The 12,053-nt window shown below is 60.1% G+C and overlaps 2 protein-coding genes across 4 annotated transcripts in view; one reads left to right on the forward strand and one right to left on the reverse strand.

Annotated features, from left to right (window-relative positions):
• Positions 1 to 307: 307 nt before the first annotated feature.
• Positions 308 to 9,487, forward strand: ZFTA (zinc finger translocation associated). The gene is made up of 5 exons (XM_025446438.3): positions 308 to 1,030; positions 3,188 to 3,685; positions 4,251 to 4,637; positions 4,867 to 5,418; positions 5,646 to 9,487. Exons 1-5 carry the CDS (start codon positions 784 to 786, stop codon positions 6,101 to 6,103), a joined length of 2,142 nt encoding a protein of 713 aa, XP_025302223.3. The 5' UTR covers positions 308 to 783; the 3' UTR covers positions 6,104 to 9,487.
• Positions 9,488 to 9,501: 14 nt separating this feature from the next.
• RTN3 (reticulon 3) overlaps positions 9,502 to 12,053 on the reverse strand; it is a 57,726-nt gene continuing 55,174 nt past the window's right edge. For all 3 annotated transcript variants that reach the window (XM_035701737.2, XM_035701739.2, XM_035701738.2), the window contains one exon: positions 9,502 to 11,641. In XM_035701737.2, coding sequence (XP_035557630.1) covers positions 11,596 to 11,641 — 46 coding nt within the window. In that variant the 3' untranslated portion in view covers positions 9,502 to 11,595. The remainder of the gene's footprint in view (positions 11,642 to 12,053) is intronic.

Here is a 12,053-nt window from a genome sequence, read left to right on the forward strand (position 1 = left end):
CCGGGGCCTGAGTCCCCGCGGCGCACACGCCCTCTCCTCCCCGCTCCCAGGCCGGGGCCCCCTCCGTCCCGCAGCGTCGGGCCCCGGCACCGCCGACTTCTCCGTCTGCCGCGCGTCGCTCTTCCCGGCCCCCGCCCCCGCCCCCGGCCGCCCCGGGGAGCTGCGCCCGTCCGCCTCGCCAGTGGCGGAGCCCGAACTCCCGGCGCTCCCGGGCGGCTCCCGCGGGAGGGGCGCGGCCGCCCCCGCGGCTCCACCCTCCGCGCGGGGCCGCGGCCATCTGGGGCCCCTGCCAGTCGCGCCGGCCCTGGGGCCCGCGCCCAGCTCGCGCGGGGGGAGGCAGCCCCGGCGGGGACCCGGGCCTCCCACCAGGCGGTCCCCAGCGGGCGCCGGGCGCTGAGATGCCCCGAGGGGGCAGTGGCTGCGAGCCGAGCCCGGGTGGAAGCGCGTCGCGGCGTACGCGGGCGCCCCTCGCCACCTCGGCGACCCTTCGGGAGCCGCGACCCGAGCCCCGGAGGCGGCGGCGCGGGCCCGCGAGCGCGGCGAGGTCTGAGCTCCCAACGTCCGGGGCGGGCGCCGGCTGCGGAGCCTCGGGCCAGCTCGTCGCCTCCCGCCTCTCCCCCCAGCCCCCCGCGAGCTGGCAGGAAGAAATAGCGCGCGGCCCCTTTAAATTTACCCAGGAGCCCTTAAAGGAGCCCCAGGGGCCCCAGACAGGAGTCCCCACCCCGGTCCAGCCCGCGCCGCCGAGCGAGCAGCCAGCCGTCCGTGCGGCCGGCCGCCCCGTGCATGCGCCCCGCGCCCCGGGGCCCCGAGCACCGAGCGCCCCGCGCGGGCCGCCGCCGGCCCCGCGGCCCCGCGCCCCGCCGCCCCGGGCCCCGCTCCGCAGCGCAGCGCATGGAGCCCGGCGGGGACCACCGGAGCCGGAGCGGCGGCGGCAGGGGCGGCCCCGGGCCAGCAGCGGCCTCGGCACGGGGCCGACGGCTGCCGCCCGCCGGATCAAGCGGCGGCGCGGAACCCGAGGAGGACGACGGCGGTAAGAGCTGGGGCCGGCGGCTCGGGCGGGGGCCCCGGCATGGGGGAGGGGAGCGCTGCGGCTCCGGGCTCCGGGCTCCGGGCCCCTCTCCGCCGCCGAACAAAGGGGGGGACGCGGGCAGGGCGGCCGGGGGCGCCACCTGGCGGGCGCGGATCGTGGCTGCAGGGCCGGCGGGGGAGCCCCCCGCCCAGCTCCCGGGGTCCGCCCGCGGGGCTCGGGCGGATTCCCTCCCCCTTAAAGGGCCCCGCGGCCCCCGCCTTAGAGGCCAGGCCGGAGTGGGGCCCCCGAAGTGCCGGGCCGGACGCCACGGGGCGCGCGCTGTGCGCTCTCGGACCTGCGCCCCCGCCCCTTTCTCTTCCAGACTCCCAGGTGGTCTCCCTTATCCGGCTGCCTCTTAAAAGTCGGCCCAGACAGCGGGTCCCTTTCGGGGGGGCCTCCCCCCACCCCGCCCGAGGGGCTGAGCTGGGAACTCCGCTGCTTTAAGTCGGGCTGCTCCTCCCCTCCCCTCCCCTCCCCTCCCCTCCCCTCCCGTGGCCTTGCTGACGGACAGGAAACCTTTTCCACCCCCTCCCACCACGTTCTTTCTAGGAAAGAGCCTGGCTTGCGCCTCGAGGGGCCCACCACTACCTTCACCCGCGGGTAGTCTTTACGGGGATGGGCTCGCTCACAAAGGCGGACACCCACTCCTGTCCGCGCGTTATCGCCTCCCTTCTTTTTGCCACAGTTTGTCAGCTACAGTGGGGCCAGCCCGTCCTCCCCGATCGCTCTCAGAGGACACTGTTTCTTCATTCCCCTGCCGCAGGGTCGCCGCCTTAAGACCCGTGACGCTCAGGCCGGGCTGGGGAGATTGTGCCCTTATCTCCGAGCTCCCCTCCCAGAAACTCCCCATCCCCTTTTGTTTTTAAAGAATCTCAGCTCCTCCCCCTTTTTTTGGCTCTTAAAGGGACAACCCACCTTAGACTAGCTTAGATCCGGCGCTGGAAGGATGCTTAGAGACCAGCTAGCTCTCCAGTGCCTTCTCAGACAAAGAGGCTTAGGCCCAGAGAGCCACATGACCTATCAAAGATCACAGAGCAAGTTAGCAGTGAACCCACACTGGAACGGAGGTCTCTGGCTTTGAAGCTGATGCTTTTTTCTTTGGGTCTACTTAAAACAAACAAAAAACACAATGGTGACAGGAGCCCTCTCCGGTCCTGTCTTTTGTTTCTCTGACCCCGAGATTCTCCAGTGGGAGCATGACCACACTCCTCCATTAAGCTTATGTGGCCAGGAAACTCTTTTCTAAATAAAATAGGGTCCAAGCTGCAGGGAAAGTGGGGGTACTGCTTGGGGTGCCTGTTTGGCAAAAGGGAACACCACTGGGTTAGTGTGCTGTACTTGGGCCTCTCCCGTGCCTGCCCCTTGATTGCTGGGCAGTGGCCGGCTCTCTGCCAGAGCAAAATATAAATCCCCAGAAAGACTTAATGGGCTCCAGTGGGTGGTGGCCACTCCCTTCTGCAGAATTTTCAGTAGCCACTCTGGTGGCCCTCCTGTCATCCTCTTGCAGGGTCATAGGCTCTCCCAGACTCTAGGGAAGTCAGGGTCCTAGAAACTCCTTTTCCCTGGAGGTGTTGACAGCTTTGTCATGGGGATCGTTCCCATGAGGGCCTATATTTGGGGAACTGACAATGCTTAGCACCCCCTAAAATGGAACTCCCAGAAGGCTGCATTTGAGGCACTGTTGGAAAAAGAGAGAAAATGTTTGGGTGGGGCCCTCCTGGTGGGGGGCCTCAGACGGGTGGGTCCCGGGTGCAGCCCTGGTTGCAGACAGATGCCCCCTTTGTTCTTCCGCTGCCCGCTCTGCTTCGGCCGGAACCGCCCCAGCATGCTGCTCTCCTGGCTTCACCCTTACAGCCCTCAGCCAGAAAGGGGGCCATACAGAGCTGGTTTCCTCCTTGGCCTTCACCTGATTTTTTAAAAACTCAGAGCTCTTTCCTCAGCAGTGTGCCTTGCGTCCTTTTGTTTGCGGTCCTCTCTTAAAAGGGTCCTCACGCTTTATAAAGGGCCAGTGTTTTAACTCTGGGCTCTCCCACCTCCCTTTCTCTGCAAAATCCAAGCCCTGGGTTCATTTCTTAAGTATTGGACATTGAAAAACTGTCTCCCCTTTCCCCTTCCCAGGGCAAGATCTTCAGCTGGAAGGGGGTGCCTTGGGGTCCTGGGGGAGTGCCCCCCTGCCCTCTTCCAGGGTCAGGGGACCAGCATCTTCAGGCAGGAAATACTCAGACCACTGTGAGGCCCGGGCCTCGAGGCCTGGGAAGAGCCGCATCCCCGGCCGTGACCACCGGCGCTACTACCACGACCACTGGCGACTGGAGTACCTGATGGACTTCAACCCTGCCCGGCACGGCATGGTGTGCATGGTGTGCGGCAGCTCCCTGGCCACTCTCAAGCTCAGCACCATCAAGCGGCACATCCGCCAAAAGCACCCCTACTCCCTGCACTGGAGTCCCCGAGAGAAGGAAGTTATCAGCAACAGCTGGGATGCCCACCTGGGGCTGGGGGCCTGTGGAGAGTCCGAGGGCCTGGGGGCCCAGGGGGCTGAAGAAGAGGAGGAAGAGGAAGAGGAAGAGGAAGAGGAGGGGGCTAGCCTGCAAGCTTGCCCACCCAAGGGTGCAGGTAACACAGGACATGGAGAGGCAGGGACCTGGGTGGCGGCTGGGGCCAGGTGGGGCCAGCCCTGGCTTCTCAGCCAGCTAACTTATTTTCTGGAGTAAGCCATTGCTCTTTTTTTTGGGGGCGGGGGGGGGGGAGAGTCTGCCTATTGCCCTTGTCACTGTACAGTATTGGGGGAGGGACAGTGAGACAAAGGGGTCTGCAACACCCCTGATAGTTTTGGCCTTCCGTGGTTTTAGAAGGATCTGGGAGGGTGGGGGGATAGGCTGGGGAAAGGCAGGGAGTAGAGGGTGCTGGAAAGGGAAGTCCAGGGAAGGGGCTAGAATCTGGGTGTGTGTGTGGGGGGGGGGAGTGGGTGGAGCTTCAGGTCTGTGTGTAGGAGGATTAGGAGGTGGGGGAGGTAAGGCCTGAGGAGAGAGGAGGAGCAGGGCAAAGATGAGGCTGGGGGCACACAGTCAGGAGCCAGGGAGAGGCCAGCTTGTCGAGGACCTGGCTGTGGCAGTGGGTGGGTGGGGGGCTCCTTGGAGGGCCAGCATCTCAGATCCTTACCTCCCTCCAACCCTTTCAGGCAAAGCCCCAGCCGATGAGGGCAGCCGATGCCAGCAGCGAGGGGGCCTAGTGGCACCCAGGGCTCGGTGTCGGGGCCTCTCAGCCTCCCGCAGGGCTGGGGACAGCAGGGGGCTGGGGGCGCGGCAGCTGGACCGGAGGCTGAAGGAGTCCCTGCAGAACTGGTTCCGGGCTGAGTGTCTCATGGATTATGACCCTCGGGGGAACCGGCTGGTGTGCATGGCCTGTGGCCGGGCACTGCCCAGCCTGCACCTGGACGACATCCGTGCCCACGTGCTCGAGGTGCACCCCAGCTCCTTGGGGCTCAGTGGCCCCCAGCGGAGTGCCCTGCTGCAAGCCTGGGGTGGCCAGCCCGAGATACTGTCTGAGCTCACTCGGTCCCCAGCAGGTGCGGGGCCCATTAGGGCTGCAAAGTGGGGTCTTTGGCCAAAACCGGGAGGGTCTCCTGTCTACATGCACCCACATCCCCATCTACCTACCCACAGACACACAGATACCCCTCCTCACCCCCACACCGCTGGGGCCTCTAGATTGGGGCTGGGGTGAGGACCCCTCCGCGTGGGTAAGGGAACCCTGCCACCAGGCTGAGCCCGTCTCCCTCACCCCTTCCCCAACAGACGATGACCTCGTCCCCCAGGACCTGACCAGAAAGAGCCTGGACCCCGCCCCCACTGCTGGAGCCCTCTCCTCTCGGGACCTCAGTCCCCCAGGCCCAGGCGTAAAAAAGGAAGAGGCTGTCTGGGTCCCTGAGAGGCCCAGGCCCGCAGAGGAGGAGGAGCTGGAGGAGGGCGAGGGGGTGGGGGTCCCGGGCCGGTCTCCGCGGGGCCGCCGCCGCCGCTGCCGCCGGGAGCGCTGGCGGCCCGAGTACCTCGTGGAGCTGGACGGCGGCCGGCGCGGCCTGGTGTGCTTGGCGTGCGGGGGCGCGCTGGCCTCGCTCCAGATGAGCACCGTCCAGCGGCACATCCGCCAGCGCCACCCGGGCTCCACGCGCCTCCGCGGCCCAGTCCAGGCCCTCATCGCCCGGGAGTGGAGCGAGAAGGCCGCTCACCTGCCGGCCCTGGGGCTGCCCGGCCCCGAGCCCCCCGGGAACCCCGCCGCCCCTGCTACAGCCGCAGCCTCCGAGGAGGGGGGAGGGGAGGAGGAGGAGGAGGAGGAGGAGGAGTGGTGGGGTGAGCCGGCGCAGGGCCAGAGCTGGTGGCGCGGGGCCGCGGGCAGGGCCCGGGCCGGGCGGGGACGGAGGGCGGGGAGCGCCCGGGGGCGGGGGCCGGTGCCAGTCGAAGGCCGAAGGGGCGATCGGGGAGGCCGGGACCGGAGGGGCGCGCTGGGCCGCTCTGGGGCCGAGACGCGGGCGGCTTGTCCTGCGCCCGCTCCATTGCGGTCCTTTGTCCCCTTCTAGGCGACGCCCCGCTTTCCCCAGGGGAGCCATCGGAGCGGCCCCCCGAGGACGACGACGACGACGAGGACGGCCCAGAGCCCGGGGGCCTCGCCTTCCCGCCGCTGCCGCCGCCGCCGCCGCCGCCGCCGCCGCCGCCCCGCAGCCGAGAGCAGCGGCGGAACTACCAGCCGCGCTGGCGGGGCGAGTACCTGATGGACTACGACGGCAGCCGGCGCGGGCTGGTGTGCATGGTGTGCGGGGGCGCGCTGGCCACGCTCAAGGTCAGCACCATCAAGCGGCACATCCTGCAGGTGCACCCGTTCTCCATGGACTTCACGCCCGAGGAGCGCCAGACCATCCTGGAGGCCTACGAGGAGGCCGCGCTGCGCTGCTACGGCCACGAGGGCTTCGGGCCGCCCGCCCCTGCACCGCGCGACGGCGGCGCGGACCTCAAAGCGGGCGCCGTTTGTCGGGCGTAGCGGGCTCGCGCGGCGGCTCCGCCCTGCGCTCTGCGGCCTCGGGCCGGGACACCCCGCTTCCTGCGGCCCTGGCCGCCGCCGCCGCCGCCCCCCCTCCCCCCGCCCCGCTGGCCGGGCCGGGCGGAGATCGGAACTGGGTGGGGTCGCCGGCCTCCCCTCGGCGCCCCGGAGCCACCCACCGCACCCTGGGCCGGTCGGTCCAGCCCCGGAGCCCCGGAGCCCCGGCCGTCCCTGCGCTGGGCCCCACGTTTCCCGAGAGGCCGCCGCGGCCTCCAGGCGCGTGCACCGAGGGCTTGCAGCTCCGGCCGGCGCCGGGGTGGGGATGCTCAGTATTAAGGCCCCAGGGGTGGGGGCAGCGCCGGGGGGCCGCGGGGGGCTCCCTGCGGCGTTGCACGCGGGCAGGCACGGCCTCCCGGCCGGGGGCGGCTGCGCGCTCCTCGCTGGTGTTCGCGGCGGCTCGGAGGGAGGCCTGGACTGCGGGCGCGGCTTCCAGCGGAGGGCGGGGCGGCGGGGCCCGGGAACCCGCCCGGGCGGCGGCGGACACGTGAGCCCGCGGCCCGGGGGTGGGGGCGGAGCCGGGGGAGGGCCCGGCAGCCTCCGGCCTCCCCCGCGGGCCCTCCCGCCCGCCCCGCGCCTGCCGCGCCGGCACCACCCCGGTCTCGTCAAGGGATTAGCACTTTCCCCCCTTGCTCTGCTGACCTCCGCCTCCCCGCTACCCCCCGCTACGCCCAGTCGGGCAGCCCGGCTCTCTGGTCCCCGCGGGTCCGAGCCCGGGGCACTGGAGGTCCCGGCGGTTGGCGTCCTGTTCCTGTCCCCTCCCTGCCCCCCTCTGTACACGGCGGACGTGCTACCCACTCTCAGCCCCCAAGGGCCTGGGGCCGGGCCTCGGCCTTCCTCTCTTCCCCGCGGCAGCGGCAGCGGCAGCGTCAGGCCCACTGGGGCCGGGCCGGGCCGGGGCCCCGCGATCTCCCAGGCAGGTCCGAGTGGGATGTGTAGATTCATTCTCCTGTGGAGAACAGGTGGCCCCGAGATCAGGCCTTTTTTGCTCTTTGTATTTTATTTTGAAACTGTATTTAATGCTTTTATATGAGAGGGGGAGGGGCGGGGAGAGAGCTGTCCCAGTCACCCCTATGTGCAAATGTCTTATTTATTATACGTGTATCAGAGATAAGCTGTGAGGTGGTGGAGGAAGGACCTAAAGGAGGAAGGAGTGAGGACAGAGGTGGGGATGGGGGGACCGCAAACATCCTACACTAATGTGTGACTCCAGGCCTCTGCTTGAATCTCTGGGCCCCAGTGTCTGCTTTTCACATGGCCAGGCCGCCTCCTTTGGTCTTACAGCCTGAGAGTGGGGAGCTGAGCCGAGCCTGTGGGACGTGGGGGCAATACCCAGAGGCAGAGGGGGCGCCTCGCCTCCTTGGGTGGGAAAGCAGACAGCAAGGAGGAAGCCCTTCCTCAACCCAGCACCCCCAGGCTGGAGCCCAAGGTTCAAGTGCCTCAGGCCCAGTCCCCTTGACTCTTCCTGATGGGAATTGGATTTTATACCATGGATTTTATAGCATTTTTATATAATTCAGGATTGTCAGAGTTGGAAAGATCTTGGAGATCAATCAGTACCTGCCCCCTCGACCCTTTCACAGGTAGTGACGTATGGAGACTGCAATGATCACACACAGCCGGGTAGGAACAGTATAGAACTAGAAGGAAAATCTCGACTCCGGATTCAGAGTGTTTGCATTACACCACACTGCCTCCCGATCTCTGGTCAAATTTTTTTTTCCCATTGGGCCTGCGAAAGGATGGCACGTGCTGGGTGTTGCAGGCTGCTCAGCGCTGTCGTGGCTTCCTGGGGGTGGTGAAGACCTGCGGCCCCCCTGAAAGCAGTGCTCTCTGGGGTGGCTCTGGCCACCGTAGGCTTCAGCTCCAGGGTTTGGGCAGCAGCCTTCTCCATCACACCTCCGCAAGTAGGGCTGGCAGCCACCTGTCCCTTGGTCTCTCCAGTAGGGCAGGGGCTCTGGCATTGTCTTTTTTGGTAGGAGCCACCAGGGATTCAGGAAATAGAGTATCAGCTGTCAGTTGACTGAAAAGCGAATTCCCAGTGTTCGAACCTCCAGGATTTTTGAGTCAGTATTAGAAGCTTGAGAACAGGGATCATGGATGGGATCAAGAATGGCAGCCTGGGCACTGCCATTCTTTTATTTTCCTTCAATGCGTGTTTTCAGATCCAGGATGAGTATCTTACCATATTGCTACCCTGCCTGTTCAAAACCAGAAGGCAGATTGGGGCAACCAATTATGGTCACCCCAAGTCCACTGCCGAAGTTCAGGTAAGCCAGGACAGAGAGCCAGTTAGGGATGGCTTGTCCTTGTGACAGGCAGGGACAGGGGCTTTAGGGAAGACAGGAATGAATGTCTTCATTGAGAGGCAGACCCAAGCACTCCAGGGGGTTCTCAAAGTGTGGCCATCGGACCAGTAGCATCCCATTAGGAACCTACTAGAAATGCAAATCCTTGGGCCCCATCTTGGTGAATCACTGGGGTGGCACCCAGCAATCCTTTTTGATAAGCGCTCCAATGATCGTGAAGCTGAAGATTGTGGAGTGCTAGTGGTCTCATTGGCACTGTAGGGATCCCTGCTTAGCCCCTCTGGCCTCTCGGGTTGGGGGGGTCAGGGGGGTCCTCCTCTTTGTGCCTCCTCCTTGCCTTGGGAGTCTGACATGAACAGGTGAAGTTTCTTCATGAATTTTTTTTTAATGGTATGCTTGCTATTATGGCCAATATGTAAATGTTACTCTGAATCCATATTTATACGCCACGTTAGTGACATTACTCAAACATTTGTATGTGTATTTGTGAAGTTGTTTGCTTCAGTTATTTTTTAAAAATTTCAGCCTAAGTTTTCTAAGAGGTATGTTGAATAAATTTTTGAAATCCAGCTTAAGGGTCATGGCAGCCTTAGTTTTGGGGAAGAATGGATCTGAAGGGATAAAACTCTTTCAGCAATGCCTTGATAGATGTAGTCTCCACTTTCCAAGGTGACTGCCTCCAAGTGCTCTGTGGCTGTGATGGATCGGCTGCTTCACGCTGCAGGTGGGCAATTCCGAGCTTGGTGTGCAGCTGAACTGGGCCGGCTGACCCTCGGGCACCTTCCACTCCTCATCTTCTTCCTAAGGTCACTTCCTAAGAGGGTTTCTGTGATCTTTCAGAAACCAAATGCATAGCTTTGCTCCACTATGGAAGTTCTGCAACCTTGGGAATCATTACCAGTATCAACTATTAGTTGCTTTTTAAAGCCTCAAAGGTGGAGTGGGGATGGGGGCTGGTGGAAGCCTGGTTCTTACTTTACCCAAACTGTGTATAAAGAATAAAGTTAGCAGAAAAACACCACAGTTACTGTGTTATTTTTTTCATTTTTTATTAATACCACATCAATTTACAGTTTTACAGGAACCAAGACCTAAGTTCCTTAGGTGCTACTGTATTTTTATGTTGCACGCACATACACGCACACAGTTTCATTAGTAATAGTTCATCTATAGGCTTTTCTTAAAAAAAAAAAAAAAATTCCTGTGTGGCACAAAGATCTGTCCAATTATCTAAACACAGCAGTAACAAAACAAAAGGGCTAGCTATGGAGGCTTCCAGTGCAGAAAAAGGTCCTTTGGAGGGGAAGCCCAAAAAGCTGATCAGTGCACTGACTTCCTGGGAGGGCGCAAAATAACTTGGAGAATGTGTTCCTGACTGAAATTTGCTTAAAATTTGAAAAGGGGGGGTAGGGGGCTAATAAAATGGGAGTAAGGCAAGGGTACCTTTTACCCGTCTAAATGCTTAAGTAACTTTTCCGAAACAGTAGAAGGAAAAAACTTCCATTACCTTCTACAGAGTTGCAGTGCTAAGGGACCGTCAAAGACTATAGCCCTTACTTTAAAGTCACCAGCGCACATTCCCTCTGGATTATCATGACTAGGAGCAACCTGAAGGAACTCACAGAGGACTTCTTTCAGGTTGACGGAATTTTCACGTCAGAGGGGAGAAAGACACTTATCGCTCTCAACAGGAATCAGATTCCCGGTTGCCCTCCAACTGACATCTGAGTGGTTCTTTATCTTTTAATCATGCACGGAGCCCACCATCACAATCTTGCCCTACCTGGTCACCCTCACCTAACACTTCTTGGAAAACACTCTCAAAAGGAGCACCCTGGGCCATGGCGAAGGTGCTGAGACATCTTATGTGTCGGAAGATGAAAGGAACCCTCAAAACGTAAGACACTCATAAGCTAGCCTCAAAGTTAAAAAACTCTGTACGAACTACAGAACACACTTTCTTACACTAACCTGTGGTCTCTTAACCACAGACAGACTATCTCCTCTCAAGCCAGCTTGGCTTTGGTCCTTAGGGTACAATGATGAGCACAGGTTAAGGATGTAGCATGTGAAGGAGGAAGCTGTGGAGAAAAGATAAAAGCAAAAAAAAGGCCTTTTATGTTTCTGTCTTTACCTCTTGAGAATGTTTCCCCCCCATGGACTGAGACAGGATTATAATAACTCAACAACTGAGGAACCCACATGCAGATTATTTTTTCTCTAACAAGTTTACAGCAGTATACAGCAGTTACAGACATTTATTTCATAATAAGAAAAGTACAACCATATTTATTAAACTCAAGGTGAGGTGGGCAGGGAAGAGGGAGGAAAAAGCACACTCAGGAATGAGTCCTCAAACTAAAGCTCAGAACTGGTGCCCACAAGAAATGACATAGATGCCACCCTCCCAAATGGCAGAGACTTTCCTTTCCTAGGGGTGAGTGGGAGGGAAGGGTCATCCCAGCCCCACCTGCCATGTCCATCCTTGGTTCCCAGATGGCATTCCAGGAATCAGTAACTCTCACTATCATCTACAGGTTGTTCATACAGTTGGAAGTTTTATCAATACGTGAAGAGAAACCGTAGGAATAGCTGCTCACGTTGTGGGGCAGGAAGATGGGATCAGAAGGCTGCCAAAAAACCCACAGGAAGGAATCCCACTCTTGTTCCCAGATAATTTCCTCATAAGTTAATCATTATTTCTTAACTTAAAAATAAGGGTAAAACTCTGATAGGAAGCTGCATAAGACTAGTCCTTGAGAACTGGACAGCAGAGTCCAAGAGCAGTGCTTTATCTTTCATTTTCTCCTTGACCTCCAATCTCTCCCCTTTCAAGCTACAAGTAAAAGCTCCACCACCATTAAGGTACTGATTTATCCTATTAATTTGACTCTCTCTTTATTCTTTTGGGTTCTAAGATAATCAGTTCTTTTTTTTAGTCCAACAATTCTTGTGCTTGATACTGAGGGTAAAGGGAAAGGAGGGGAGAAAACACCAAATTAAGAAAAAGAAGCTTGGAATGCAAGCTCGAGCTGACACCGAGCACGTTCCTTCATAGTACAAGTAATAACGTTATAACTATTAAGTGGTGTTTTAGTAGCTGTTGCATTTCTGGTTCCCATGTACTTATTCTGCCTTTTTTTTTGCGATTCCAGGGAGTTTTGCTTGTATCCTATTGAAGAAAAAGAAAAGAAGAAGGTGGTGAAAACACAGGTCTTTAACAGTGATACCAGAAGACAGCATTGGACTTGCTGGAGCAACGTGACAAACTCCCATTTCCACAGGACTTACTCTGGAGGAAAAGAGTCAGAGGCTGAGTCTGGCCTGGGATGAGCTGAGGGGTCCACAGAGATTAATCCCCTCTCCTGGTTGCCAGGCCTGTAGCCAGTCCTCTTTCACTATCTGTCCCTCCTGGGTCCTTCACTGGAGGTTCCAGAGAAGAAGGGGTGTCTGGGCATAACGCCTGCTGTGTTCTGCACACTGGCAGTGCAAGAGCCCATTTCTCTAGGAATGCCAGGTTAGTCACTAGTGCCACAAAAGGAAGGAGTCGAGTCAAGGTGACACATAAAAAGACTACAGGTGCT

This window comes from Canis lupus, chromosome 18 (genome assembly GCF_003254725.2).
Source record: "Canis lupus dingo isolate Sandy chromosome 18, ASM325472v2, whole genome shotgun sequence".
Lineage (NCBI taxonomy): Eukaryota > Metazoa > Chordata > Mammalia > Carnivora > Canidae > Canis > Canis lupus.